Source organism: Arachis hypogaea, chromosome 15, assembly GCF_003086295.3.
Source record: "Arachis hypogaea cultivar Tifrunner chromosome 15, arahy.Tifrunner.gnm2.J5K5, whole genome shotgun sequence".
Classification (NCBI taxonomy): domain Eukaryota; kingdom Viridiplantae; phylum Streptophyta; class Magnoliopsida; order Fabales; family Fabaceae; genus Arachis; species Arachis hypogaea.
In genome coordinates, this window is record NC_092050.1 from 146,359,615 (window position 1) to 146,374,776 (window position 15,162).

The 15,162-nt window shown below is 32.0% G+C and overlaps 1 protein-coding gene across 1 annotated transcript; it reads right to left on the bottom strand.

Moving 5' to 3' along the window:
* Positions 1-10,039: 10,039 nt before the first annotated feature.
* On the bottom strand, positions 10,040-13,534 carry LOC112751149 (cytochrome P450 CYP736A12-like). The gene is made up of 3 exons (XM_025800204.3): positions 13,211-13,534; positions 11,868-12,239; positions 10,040-10,879 (listed from the first exon to the last, which is right to left on the bottom strand). The coding sequence occupies exons 1-3, from the start codon at positions 13,532-13,534 to the stop codon at positions 10,040-10,042; spliced, it is 1,536 nt and encodes a 511-aa protein (XP_025655989.1).
* Positions 13,535-15,162: the final 1,628 nt, after the last annotated feature.

A 15,162-nucleotide genomic window follows, 5' to 3' on the forward strand; every position in this document is an offset into this window, starting at 1 on the left:
ATTTATTTCAGTAATTATTATACTTATTTTATTTATTAAAATAAAAATTCATTATGCTTCGTCACTGGCATCTTTGTGAATATTACCTATTTGCAAGATTCTATTTTTTTTTATATATATTTCAAGATTCTAAACTTCTTTTATCTTTTGGTAATCCAACGAAACAAAAGCCCAAAAAAAAAAAAAACTATTGGGCACTAACTATCCCAATTTTCTAATACAAAAAAAAAGATTCTAAATATCTAATACAAATCAGAGCGGAGAAAAAATCATATAGGACTAATTCCCATCAAGAAAAAAAAATATTCTTGCTCGGCATACCTAATTTTCTGTTAAAATTGCAAAAATATAAAGTAAAATAATTTCTATATAAAAATATAAAGATATTTTATATACACTCAAATTTAACTATAATTTATTTATGTATATTTATTTAGAGTAAATAGTCATTTTGGATCCTATAAAATTTGCTTGCGAACAAAAATAATCATAAAAAATTTAAACTAATGATGTACCATAAAAGATGAATATCATTTGATAAAAATAACTAATCGTTAAAATTAAAGTTGACTCCGTTAAATTTATTTGAAATTTTTAATGTTGCGTTGTTTTGTGGATAGGACATAGAGATATGAACAGTAAATATCTAAAAAGTATTTAAACAGAGAGATATAAACACCGACATAGTGTCTTTAGGAAATTTTTCTTCACTTTTGTGTCCACTTTTAAACAAAAGACAGTGATGATCATGAAATTTAGCAAAATAAACACGAATTTTTTAATAATTTTTTTTCCTTTTTACCTATAGATATTTTTATTATTCCACTATTACCTTTTTTTATTCTCTTACTAAAAAAATCCTAATTTAAACTTTTTTCTGCAATACTATTCTCAAAGAGGTACTCTCTTCTCTATGCTTTGTCTCTATCTCTATCTTCTTCTTCTTTTTTCCCAACTACTTTCTTTTTCTTGCTCTCTCTCTCTCTCTCTTTCTCTCTCTCTGTTTCTGTCTCTATATTCTATATTCTGCTTTGTTCACTTCTTCTTCTTTCTCTTCTTTCTCAGGTAATGTCTTTTCTTACTCTCTATCTCTGTCTTCTTCTCAGTTTTTTTTCTCTTCTGATTCTATATCTTCTCTTTTCTAATTCTATATCTTCTTTTCTTTTTTTTTCTTCATTTTTATTCTGTATCTTCTTCTCTTTTTCTTTTTTTTCATCATTAGTTTTTTTGTGTGCAGTTAATCTAATAACAGGATTTCAGCCGCCAATTATTGATTCTTTTTGTTACAATTTTTAGAAGCCTCTTGTTCTTCTCTTTCTTAGTCATATAATTAGGTATTACTCTGCCTCTTCTCTTCTTATTTTTTTATTTTTGTTTTTATTTTTCTATTTAAAAGAATTTTGTTTCTCTTTATCCTTATCTTTTTTTTTTCTATTTTTTATGATTTGTTAATCTAAAAATTATATATGAAGATGAGCTACATTTTTTTCTTTTGACAGAATCTTAAATTTTTGCAATGATACTGTGAATGAATGAATGAAAAAATTGTTTTGGATTTTAATATATTGATGTATTTTGTTCATAATGAAAGAATGAATAAAAAATATTGTATTGAATTTTTCTCTTGTTATTAGTTTGAACTAAAAAATAAAATAATTAGTGGGTTATGTTGTTCTTATGGTTGCTGTTCTTATTATTGTTTATTATTTTTAATATGTGTTAATTTAATAATTTATGAGTTTTTTATTTGTTGATTAAGGAAGAATGGAACTAGTGGATCGCTCTGAGTAATTTAGACAATTTTTTTATTTTATGATTCAAACTGAGCTTTAGCCTTCAACGCCGAGCTATAAGTTGGGATGAGCTCTTCGTCCAGAGGGATATCACGTCACGGAGAGTATGAACAAATGGGGAGTGTACCTGCAAAAGGCACTCCGATACTTAAGTTAGTACTGAGAATTCTGTGTACCCTTTGAGGATAAAATACCATACCTTTATAGGTGAGGTGAAATAGGTCAGTTACGTTTCTGATGATCATCTGAATTGAAGAGCAGTTATTAGGTTTTAATGAGTGATAATGCCTGGTAGGACATTTTTATTCCAGGATGTAGTCCGTTGAGTCTGATTGTAACGTATAACGCCGAGTTATAACGTAAAGTGCCAAGTTATTGTATATAATGCCGAGTTATGACATCGGATTTGTAACGGCTGTATCATATCCCTAAGCTTAGCCTGGGAATATGTTTTAATGAAGCAGGTTGAGCTTTTAATGAATCATAAGTCGGCCATTGAGTGAGTACATAACTCGGCCATTGGATTAGCCTTGGAGCCTCCAGTTCAAGATGCTTTATTAAAACAAGGAACAAAATCTTTTGAATTTCAGACGTTATTTGAAGTTAACGTGTATTGGAAAGTGTAGTAGTATTTGTCATTGATTGTGCCTTTGGTCTTTTTTTTCAATGTAATTTTGAACCCTTGATTTAATAGATGCAATGGTTAGGGTTTTTCATGGAACTGAATGGTTAATTGGTTGGGCGAGAATATTGCGTTAGTTCACCTTTGTTTGGTGATTTGATTGAAGATTAAGTTTGATTGTGCATGTGTAAACGATGCGACTTTGAATTGAAAAATTATCGCGAATGGCGATAAGAATGAATTGGTTGGGTGAGAATGTTGCGTTAGTTCACCTTTTTTTGGTGACTTGATTGAAAATTGAGTTTCATTGCGCATGAACTTTGAATTGAAGAATTATCGCAAATGGATAATTGATTGAAGATTGAGTTTGATTGCGCTTGTGTAAATGATGCAACTTTGAAGAATTATCGCGAATGGATAATTGATTGAAGATTGAGTTTGATTGCGCATGTGTAAAGGATGCGACTTTGAATTGAAGAATTATCGCGAATGGATAAGTGTTTGTGCTTGTATGATATGTGATTAATTGAAGATTGTTGATAGTCATAGTTCGGAAGATAGTTGATATAGATCTGATGATAGTTGATATAGATTTGATAATGACTGATAATGATTGATATAGAAATGATTGATATAGCTCGGATAATGATTGATATAAATCTGAAAACAGATAATAGATATAGATTTGAAAATAGAAAAATAGATATAGATCAGCAAATAGAGATAATAGATATAAATAGAAAAATAGATATAACAGATATAGATTGGAAAATAGAGATAACATATGTAAATCAGAAAATAGAGATAATAGATATAGATCGGCAAATAGGGATAACAGATATAAATTGAAAAATAGAGATAACATATATAGATCGAAAAAATAGAGATAACAGATATAGATCGGCAAATAGAGGTAACAGATATAAATTGAAAAATAGAGATAACAGAGATAGATCGGCAATAGAGATAACAGATATAAATAAAAAAAAAATAGAGATAACAGATATAGATCGGCAAATAGATATAATAGATATAAATTGAAAAATAGAGATAACAGATATAGATCGGCCAATAGATATAACAGATATAAATTAGCAAATAGAGATAACAGATATAAATTGGCAAATAGAGATAACAGATATAGATCGGCAAATAGGAATAACATATATAAATCGGAAAATAGAGTTAATAGATATAGATCGACAAATAGGGATAACAGATATAAATTGGCAAATAGAGATAACAAATATAAATCGGCAAATAGAGAGGATAGATATGGATCAGAAAAGAGATATAACAGATATAAATTGGCAAACAGAGATAACAGATATAGATCGGCAATAGGGATAACAGATATAAATCGAAAAATAGAGTTAACAGAATAGAGATAACAGATATAAACCGGCAAATAGGGATAACAGATATAAATTGACAAATAGAGATAACAAATATAAATCGGCAAATAGAGATGATAGATATAGATCAACAAATAGGGATAACAGATATAAATCGAAAAATAGAGTTGATAGATATGGATCGGAAAATAGATATAACAGATATAGATTGGAAAATAGATATAACAGATATACATTGGAGAATAGAGATAACAAATACAAAGCAAAAAGTAGAAATAATAGATATAGATCGGCAAATAGAGATAACAGATATAAATTGGCAAATATAGATAACAGATATAAATCGACAAATAGAGATAACAGATATAAATCGGCAAATAGAGATGATAGATATAGATCGAAAAATAGATATAACAAATATAGATTGGAAAATAGAGATAATAGATATAAATCGGAAAATAGAGATGCCAGATATTGATCGGCCAATAGATATAACAGATATAGATTGAAAAATAGAGATAACAGATATAAATTGGGAAATAGAGATGACAGATATTGATCGGCCAATAGATATAACAGATATAAATTGAAAAATAGATATAGCAGATATAAATTGGCAAATAGAGATAACAGATACAGATCGGCAAATAGGGATAAAAGATATAAATCGAAAAATATAGTTAACAAATATAGATCGGCAAATAGGGATAACAGATATAAATCTGAAAAATAGGGATAACAGATATAAATCTGAAAATAGAGTTAACAGATATAGATCGGCAAATAAAGATAGCAGATATAAATTGGCAAATAGAGATAACAGATATAAATCGGCAAATAGAGATGATAGATATGGATCGGAAAATAGAGATAACAGATATAAATAGAGATGATAGATATGGATCGGAAAATAGATATAACAGATATAGATCGGCAAATAGAGATAATAGAGATAATAGATATAGATCTGCCTTTTTCGGGCCTTAATGATTTAAAATATGACCTTTGTTTACAAAGGTGCAGGTAAGTTTGAAGCCATTAGAAGGAAATGGGGCTTATAAAAAGAAGGGTGTTTATGTCGAGGCCCCACGGTGGATGCCAATTGTTCTTGTGTACGTAACCTGGACGTAACTCGGTTTCTGAGATTCGACGCCGAGTTGTTTCCTTCAATGCCGAGCTATAGACTTGAAAGATCCGAGCTCTTCGTCCAAAGAGATATCACGTCACGGAGAGTGTGAACAAAGGGGGAGTGCACCTGCAAAAGGCACTCCGATGCTTAAGTTAGTACTGTAAATTCAGTGTATCCTTTGAGGATAAAATGCCATACCTTAATAGGTGAGGTGAAATAGATCAGTTACGTTTCTGTTGATCATCTGAATTAAAGAGCAGTTATTAGGTTTTAATGAGTGATAATGCCTGGTCGAACATTTTTATTCCAGGATGTAGTCCGTTGAGTCTGATTGTAACGTATAACACCGAGTTATAACGTAAAGTGCTGAGTTATTGTATATAATGCCGAGTTATGACATCGAATTTGTAACGGCCGTATCAGTTACCATATTAGTTTTGATGTTTGTATGTTTGTATTTGAGAAATAAGAGAGGATAACGTTTGTTGATTAGAAATAGAGAAATTAATACTATTCTCTTAAGACAGAATGTGTTAAACTGCATAATAGGAAGGGGGCGATAGAAACTATATTTGACAATTAAGGATGAGTATAGATGCATTAGAAAGATTGTGGGAGTTACTTAAAGTTTAGGATGGATTAAGCGATGAATGTCGTGTAAGTATACCTAAGCAAGTGATTACATTTTAATAATACTAGCTCATCATAAAAAGAATCGCACACTTCAAGTTAGATTTTATTAGTCACGAGAAACAATAAGTAGGTATTTGATAATATTATAATTTTTTTTCTAGAAACAAGGACAAAAGTTGTATATTCCAAGAAAGTCTTTTCCCTTTTATCAGTGTTTAGAGAAAATATTTTGTAAAGAAAGAGCAAGTGGGGTTGCTGCTGTATGCGGCAATGACGCTGAAGAAGTGCAAAAAGATGGAGATGAAGAAATAGATGACGAAAATTTTGATATATTTAACTCAAATAATGATTTTTATTGAATCTCTGCCCTAACAATCTAATTCTGTTGCTTTATTTTCTGAGAGAAAATAATGAAAGAAGCCATACTCATCTAACGCGGCAAAGGACACCAACATGATAAAGGCGCTAACTAACACCCTAAAATACGTGTTTGATCAACAGGGAAAGTGTTTGGATGATTTTGCTCAAGCTATGATAAACACTCATGAAAAAAAATTGGTGACATGTTTAGCGAGCTTGGCTTCACAAATGATAAAGTTATTTCTTATGCACTCAAGTTCTCCACAAATCCTTAGTTGGAGAAAACCTTTATGTCACTGGGACATAGTCAGAAAGCTGGATTTGTTAGAGCTATATTGCATTGTTAGAATTAGAATGTGTTTGATCAACAGTTTTGGAATTTATTTCAATTTTGTGTTGAGTTTATGTTAGTACAGAATTTCAATGCAGAATTTAGTTTATGCAAATGCAAAACTTTGTTTATATTAGTGAAGAATTTTGAGCTCTTTTAGTGCATACTTGATGCAGAATTTGATTTATGTTAGTGGATCCTTTGCTTATGTTAGTGCATAAACTTATTTGCCCAATAAGTTAAATTAGTGCATATTAGTTTCAATTAGTTTGGAATTTTGTTTCAATTTGCATTGAGTTTATGTTAGTGCAGAATTTTGTTGCAATATGTTAATGGATCTTTTGATTATGTTAGTGCGGAATTTGTTTCAATTAGTGTACAATTTGTTTCAATTTTGTTTAAATGGTGACGAAATCTAATTTAACTCCGCGTATGCTACACATGTAGTACGTAGCCAGTCTCAAGCCCCGATAAAGGGAGAGGGTTTTGTTAGGCCTTCGACAACCAATAATAATGAGATTTTAAGGTCAAAGAAGATGTCAGATGAGTGGAAAAAGTACACCTTGGTACCTATCTACAAGAATAAGGAGGATATACAGAGTTGCAGAAACTATAGAAGAATCAAGCTCTCGAGCCATACCATGAAGTTATGGAAAATGGTGATAGAACGGAGGCTGAGATAAGAGACACAAGTAACAGAGAACTAATTTGGTTTTATGCTAGGCAGATCCACTATTAAAGCTACATACCTGTTAAGAAGAATGATGGAGAGGTATCGTGGTAATAAAAGGGATCTACATATGGTGTTTATTGATTTGAAAAAAAGCGTACGATAGGTTCCAAGGGAGGTCTTATGGAAGGTCTTAGAAAGGAAGAGAGTAAGGATCACATATATTTGTACAATTAAAGATATGTATGATGGAGCTACAACTAGTGTGAAGACTCAAGGTGGTATGACAGAGAAATTTTCTATTGGTATAGGATTACACCAGGGATCATCCTTAAGTCCATACATAGCATATCCAAGAGCCTGTGCCATGATGCATGCTTTTTGCCGATAATATCGTCCCTATGGGAGAGTCAAGGGAAGACCTAAATAAGAAGTTGGATTTATGGAGAGAAGTTATAGAAGTATATGGTCTGCGCATAAGTCTTAGCAAGATAGAATATATGGAATGTAAGTTCGACCGCTGAAGGAAAAACCCTAATACAGAGGTGAAGATTGGAGAAAACATCCTACAAAAAGTTAAAAGTTTTAAGTATCTTGGGTGCATCATTAAGGATAATGGAGAGATTGAATAGGATGTAAATCATAGGATCCAAGCAGATTGGTCTAAATAGCGGAGTGTGTCTGGTTTTATATATGGCAAAAAAGTGTCTTTAAAACTTAAAGGTAAATTCTATCGCACTGCTATCAGACCGGCTATGCTTTATAGTACAGAGTGTTGGGCGGCCAAAGGGGAGCACGAACATAAGTTAAGTGCGGCAGAGATGAAGATATTGAGATGGATGGTTGGTCATACGCGATTGGATAGAATAAAGAATGAAGATATAAGAGAGAGAGAGAGTTAGAGTAGCACATATTGTGGAAAAAATTGTAGAATCACGTCTCAGGTAGTTTGGACATGTGAGAAGAAGATCGACAAAGCACCTAGTTAGGAGTGTGGATGAGATGGAAGATGGACAAGGGGTGAAAGGCAGAGGATGACCTAAGAAGACCATCCATGAGGTTGTGGAATCACCAACTTCTTTTTGGTTGTGGCTTAGGTTACTTTAGTTGAGATCATCAATTTTCTTCTCAACAGCAATGTAATTGATGCTGTTGATTTGCCTTTGCCCCAAATGAAGTGGAAAACTATTATTTTTATAGCATATCTCGATGGCGTGGCCAGGCTTATCACATAATGTGCATTGCAATCTGCTTCCTCATCCTCTTCCAGTAGCCTGGTATCTACCTCTCCTTCTGCCTCTCCCTTTATTTCTCTCATCGTTTGACTGCATGATTCTATTAAAGAAAACCTTGGATTCATTACATTCATTGAATTGTTGTTCTTGTTGTGTTAACATGGAGAAGGCAGTATCAATCTCAGGTGTGGGATTCATCAGCATTAGTTGTAATCTGACATTAGCATATTGGTTATTCAGACCTCATAGGAACCTTGTGGTGTAATCCTCTTGCCTATGCTCTCTGATTATGTTCAGTCCACATGAGCACACAGAAGTACAATTTGTGAAATTAGGAATGGGTCTGAAGTTGTTCAATATTTCCAAATAGACTTTAGCTTTGTGTAATAAGCTGTAATAGTAGCATCACCTGGTTTCAATCGAAACAATTCTTCCTGCAATTTTGCCACCCGAAACTTGTCACTATGATAGTATCTATTCCTCAGTTCCTTCCAAATGTCTGAAGCGTTATTGTTCCATATCATGCTTCCTGAAATTTTAGGACTTAATGAGAGTGTTATCTAAGACACTAAGTAAGTTTTGCATTTTTCCTAGGCTTCGAAAAGTGCAGCATCTTCGTTTGGCCTTATGATTGATCCGTCAATAAACTTGAGTTTGTTCTTTGATTCCAAGGCCAACAACATAGCTCTGCTCCAAGCACTATAATTGCTCGCAGTCAAAATAACTGGAATGAGAGGATTACCAGGACTTTCGCTCGAATGAAGAAAATAAGGGCTCGTTGGATCTTGCGACGGATTGACTGAGTTTTTTGCCATCTGAGCTTGAATTGATGACATTTGTTTCAAGAAATTCGCAATTGATTGAGCATCCATCACATTGAGATTCAAGAGATTCAACGGTTGAGTAGTGTCCATTGCAATTTATTAGGGATTAATGAAATCGAGAAAGGGATCTTTCAAGATGATAGAAAATAGAGACAGTTTCACAATGAGGGAAAAAAATGGAATTCAAGAATATAATTGGTGAGTTATTGAATCTGCTTTGTTACCAGATTTAGATCTTCTACTCTTAGTTTCGTTGATCGGAACAGTGACATTTTTTCTACGCTCACCACACCATGTGAAAACGTACTAGAGAGAGGATCATGCTCTGATCAAGTTCTATCGTGCAAGTCCAAGAGTAGAGGGTGTAAAAATTTGAGATGAGACATCAAGCTTCATCCATAGTAAAGCAAGATGAGAGAGAATGTGATAAAAAAGAGTGAGAGAAATAAGGGTTGAACTTAGAGAGATATAAATGTGAAAACTGCTAAATTGGTAAGTACATTATTAGTTTCACAAGATGTTTATATACAAACTGTATGTAATAAAATGAGAGTCACTAACTTAACCACCTAACCATAATTTCTAACTAACTATACCACCTTGCATTCCTAATTTCTATTTAGAAATGTGCAATAAATTTAACTGCCAAAATCACTCAAGTTACACTAAATTCTAATAGTATAAAAATAAAATATTAACCCAAAATATGAGATAATATTAATAAAAAATATTAATCACCTAATATTTCTCATTCATATTTTGTTATTCAACCAATCTAGCTTTGTAAAGCACATATTCATGTTGTATAACTCAATACAATAGAAAACAGAGAACCTAGATAAGAGTCAATATAATTTCCTGTAATATCAAATAAACACTAATATACTGCATAAGCAAAAGTAACTAATCAGGATGAGTAGTAACACAAATATTAATTCTTAGAGCTAGAATTTTCTTCGACAACAATAAAGCCTCAGCGTTATTTTATTATAGCAATCCATATTATGAAACAACAAATAGAAGAAAAAATTGAAATAAACACAAATAATTTGCCAATTTAATTGTAGTTGAAACCCTTTAATCCTATTTAAGCGTCACTAAGTAGGCGATAAGTTGGCCTACATAGTAAGTGCTTACTTCTTGGTATAGAGAGTCTAAATTTCTCAGTCATATCTAAATTCTCTGGAGTCATACCCAATGGAAGTTCCCAACTAAAACAATGCACTAATTGTGCTATAGTAATCTTAGTGGTAGTTAAACCCATATTCATCCCAGGACACCCTCTACGACCTGACCCAAATGGTATGAGTCTAAAATCATGCCCCTTAACATCTACATCGTTGTTCTCAAATCTTTCTGGAAAAAACATGTCACTATTTTCTGACCAAACTCTTGGATCTCTCCCTATTGCCCATGCATTCACCATGATCCGTGTATTTTTCTCTATAAAATAACCATTTATGGTAACATCTTCTGTAGACTCGTGCGGCACAAGAAATGGCCCAACAGGGTATAATCGTAATATCTCCTTCACAACCATGTCAAGGTAAGGCAATTTTTTTAAGTCATTTTCTTCCACTCGTCTATTCATTCCCACAAGGCCTTCAATCTCATTTTGAAGTTTCTTCATTGTTCTTGGATTTTTAAAGAGCTCTGACATAGTCCATTCAATTGCGGTTGAAGAAGTGTCGTATGCTCCAGCAATTAAGTCTAATACGATAGCCTTTATATTGGTTCTCCCAACTACATGTCTTTGTTCATGATCATGTGGGTCCATTGGTTGATTCATGTAGCTGAGTAATATGTCTATAAAATCCTTGTTATGTTGTGGAGATTCAGCTGATGATGGGTGATCGTGATCATTGATGATGTGCTCTAATGCTTCATCAATGGCCTTGCTTGCTTTCTTTGTTCTTCTTTTTAGTCCCTGGTTTACCATTTTTTCACAATCATACAAAGTATGCACGTCATTCACTTTTGTTACGTAAATATTTTGCAGGTAAAGTATAATTTGCCTCCAAAAGAGTAAATTATTAAAATGGTACTCGAAAATTTATTTTATTGACCAAATAAATTCACAAAAAATATTAACAATAAATAAGTTTTCGAAAGATTTAAAAACAAAACAAAAAAAATAGATATTAAATATATATTATAAAAATAGATTTTAAAGATCAAATTTTGATGCAAATTTTTGTAATCATTATTAGAAAACGAGATTTTTTATCCTTAAAATTTGATAATTTTATATCCAATGAATTTTTTTAATTTTTTTTAGTGCGAATGACCACATTTTTTTTAAAAAGAAAAAAATTTAAAAAATCAAATTTTGCTTTTAATTTTTTTTTGCACTTTCTAAATATTTATTCAAATCACAATAATTCGGATCAAATGGATAAATCGTTTGTTAAATATGAGTTTATTTTGTCACTTATAAAAAGTATAATATTTTTTTGTTATGATTGTCGCATTTTCAAATAATTAAGAAGTTGTTTTATCAATAATATATTTTAAGGATCTTTTTAACTGCGATTAAATCTTTTAGGTACTGAATTAGTAGTTAAATTTTTTCGAAAAATTTCAATAATACTTGTCATGATTAATTTGTTTCAATTTATTTCTAATATTTCAAATAAATTTTATTGAAAAATATTAGAAAATTAATATCTTTAGTGTAAAAAAGTTAACTAGTGTTGGTTCAAATATAAAAGATTAAAAAAAAAAAGAAATGACAGATTGGTATTTTAACAATATAAATATTTGTGAATAATAAAAAATCATATTAAAGTAGCTTAAAATTATTTTATTTATATTTCATAATTATTTTATTAAAAAAATTGCTAGAGGACCATCCATAAATTCTGATGGTTCATACCACTACTCTTTTAGTTAATTAAGAGGTAACAGGGACATACCTGAAGATCAAATGAACCTAAGATAGGCACATAATCTGCAAGATTGAAGGCACCAACCAAGAACATAATCTCATGAATGAGGCCCTTGAGGTCAAACCGATTATCCTTGCTACGACCCAATATCATGTTAAAAGTGATATTTTCAGCAAACTCCCCAATCATCTGACTAAGATCCACAACCTCACATGAATCCGAAGCCTTCTTAAGTGTATTCACCAACACTCCCAACTCCTTCTTTCTCAAAGGACCAAACATCTCAACCTTTGATGCACTTAGAAGTTGCAAGGTGCACAACTTCCTCACGTTGCGCCAATAACCACCGTACTCCGTAAATACCAACCCCTTTCGGCCATAAGAAAGAGTTTCTACTACCTGCCAATAAAGATTAAGGCAACTACTCAAATAATGAAGATGCTAAAAACATCTTTTTATGAAGATTCTTGTGTTAAAAGTGTACTTTGTTTGTTTAGTCACACTTTAAAAAAAATAACATTTTTGTAACACATCAAAATCAAACCATACATTTCATCATCTAATGATAAAAAAGAAACATCTTCATATGAAGACAATAATAAAATCTTCATGGTAGTATCCACCAAAGATTAATCCATGTATTTTAGTTAGTTCGGTATGAGATCCGCCTTTTTATATTTAAATAATTTTTATTTTAAATTATTATAAAAGAAATCTATGATTTTGTGGAGAGAAAATATAAAAAAATTAATTTTTAGTTAACCAACAATTATAACCAATTTTAATGTTTTGGTTTATCATTTAGAATTTAAAATAAAAAATTTAAAATTTAAATAAATAAAATAATTTTAAAAAATTAGTTAATATTGAATTAAAAAAAAACCTAACATATTAATCTCATAATTTTGCGCAGAGTTTAATTTTGGATGCGGTGCTATAAAGAAAATTCAATTTCAGAGACATAAATATTTTGTAAAATCTATTTCAGTTAAATTAAGAGATAATGCACAAAAACATAATTTTTTTTAAAATAATTTAAAATAAAAAATTATTTAAATAAAGAAAGTCAACTCATTTTTTATTAAAATTAAAAATTTGATCAATAATAATATATATTATTTTTATATGAATTATTCTAGTATAATTATATTATAGTAATTATAATATTTTAAAAAATATTACTAAAATTAAAATAATATTTTTTATTATTAAACAATATTTTTTTAAAATATTATTTAAAAAGATATTATTAAAATATTAAAAAAATTTAATGTTAACAATATTTAAATAATTACCTAATCACTATAACATACTCGTACTAAAATTCACCCATATAAATATACTTCTATAGTTCTATTTCTTTCGCTAACCTGAACCTTAGGGCGGTTTGCGAAAACCAAGTCATGAGTTTTCAGAACGAGCTCAGCAACTTCTGGAGAAGAAACCACAACCACAGGGACTTGTCCTAACTTTAGGGACATTATGGGTCCATATTTAGTGGCAAGGGCCTCAAGGGTGCGATGTGGGAGTTTTCCTAAGATGTGAAGGTTACCAATAATTGGTAAAGGTTTTGGACCTGGTGGGAGTTTTTTGGTACTCCCATTTGCTGGATTCAACACAAATGGTGATAGAATGATGAATGTGAATAACACAAGGAGAATTACTGCAGGGATAGCTAATACTTGTGGTAGCATTTCTGAATCCTTGAGTTTTTTGTGCAACCTTTTTCTTTTCGATTGTTCGGGTTGGCAATGCGGTGCTAAAGACTAAAGAGGTAGATATAGATATATAGTAATGTGCGTAGAGGCACCCAAGTATCCAACTATGTCTTATTTGGATTATAAAAATGTATACATTGAAATCAATTATTAAAATTAATTATTATATATTTATATATAAATATATATAATTTAATTTATTTTTAATATATAATTTATATTTTAATATTTTATATTAATAATTAATTTTAATATATATCTAATATAATTATTTTGACTATTTTATGTTGTTTGACCTTCTTACTTTAAATTATAATTATATATAAGATCATGATTCTCAACCATTTTTTTCTGATTCTTATGTATATGAGTTTTGTCCTATTGTTGATTATTTTTCACCTGAAAAATATTTTTAAAATGTTTAGTTTGGTATATGTTACGGGTCTGGCCCACGGATCCTATACCCGGAACGGTCCCCGAATTCGGTTACCCGGGTCCGACCCACTTCGCCCTTCCAGAAGGCCCGGAACCGATCCATTAGAGCTCCTAACCAACTTTCGAATTCAAACGTCTCCCTTATCTTAATCAAGTAAGATAAGATAAGATAATTCAAACGTCTCCCTTATCTTAGCCAAATAAGATAAGATAAGATATTCACCATCACCTATAAATAGAGGACCCAGGTCCCTCCAGGTATTCATTCATTCCTCACACCTTATACCTCTCAGATCCATTCTGACTTGAGCGTCGGAGTGTCTTTGCAGGTACCTCCCCCCATTGCTCCAGTCAAGTGATCTGGCATCTGCCTCAACCTGCAAGTTCTCGATCCATCTCTCAACCCGTACCAGAGACATCTTGTACATTGGCGCCGTCTGTGGGGACTTTGCAACGTTGTGGCGGCATGGCGGATAACCCAGAAGAGAAATCATCAAACTCAGATTTCTTGCGTGTAATTGAGAGCAAAAAGGAATAATGTTTCCTTAACTTGCATCACCTTTGCAGTGATAACACACCTTCGCCCTACTCCAACGGCGAAATCCAAAGGAATAATGTTTCCTTAACTTGCATTACCTTTGCAGTGATTACACACCTTCGCCCTACTCCAACGGCGAAATCCCAAAGGAATAATGTTTCCTTAACTTGCATCACCTTTGCAGGGATAACACACCTTCGCCCTACTCCAACGGTGAAATCCCAAAGGAAGAATGTTTCCTTAACTTGCATCACCTTTGCAGCGATAACACACCTTCGTCTCCCTTTAGTGGGACACCTCCACCTCTTGGACTCTCTCATTCACCACTCCCTCATCCGTCTCTCCAAGCGTCATGGCCCCATCTTCTCCCTCTATTTTGGCTCCATGCCCACCGTGGTTACTTCTTCTTTTGAACTCTTCAAGCTCTTCCTCCAAACCCACGAGGTCACCTCCTTCAACACCAGGTTCCAAACCTCTGCCATCCGCCGCCTCACCTATGACAACTCTGTCGCCATGATTCCCCTTCGAACCTTACTGAAAATTCATAAGGAAGCTCCTCATGAACGACCTCCTTAAACACTACCACCATGGCCAAGCTCAGACCTCTCAGGAGCCAAGAGATCAAGAAAGT

Bases quoted from the DNA above. Each gene is read 5' to 3' on its own strand.
- LOC112751149 (XM_025800204.3), bottom strand. From the start codon at position 13,534: ATGCTACCACAAGTATTAGCTATCCCTGCAGTAATTCTCCTTGTGTTA. The intron at 12,240-13,210 runs GTTAGCGAAAGA...CTTTATTGGCAG, and splicing joins CAAACCGCCCTAAGGTTCAG to GTAGTAGAAACTCTTTCTTA. The intron at 10,880-11,867 runs GTATGTCCCTGT...ATGGTAAACCAG, and splicing joins TAGGTTCATTTGATCTTCAG to GGACTAAAAAGAAGAACAAA.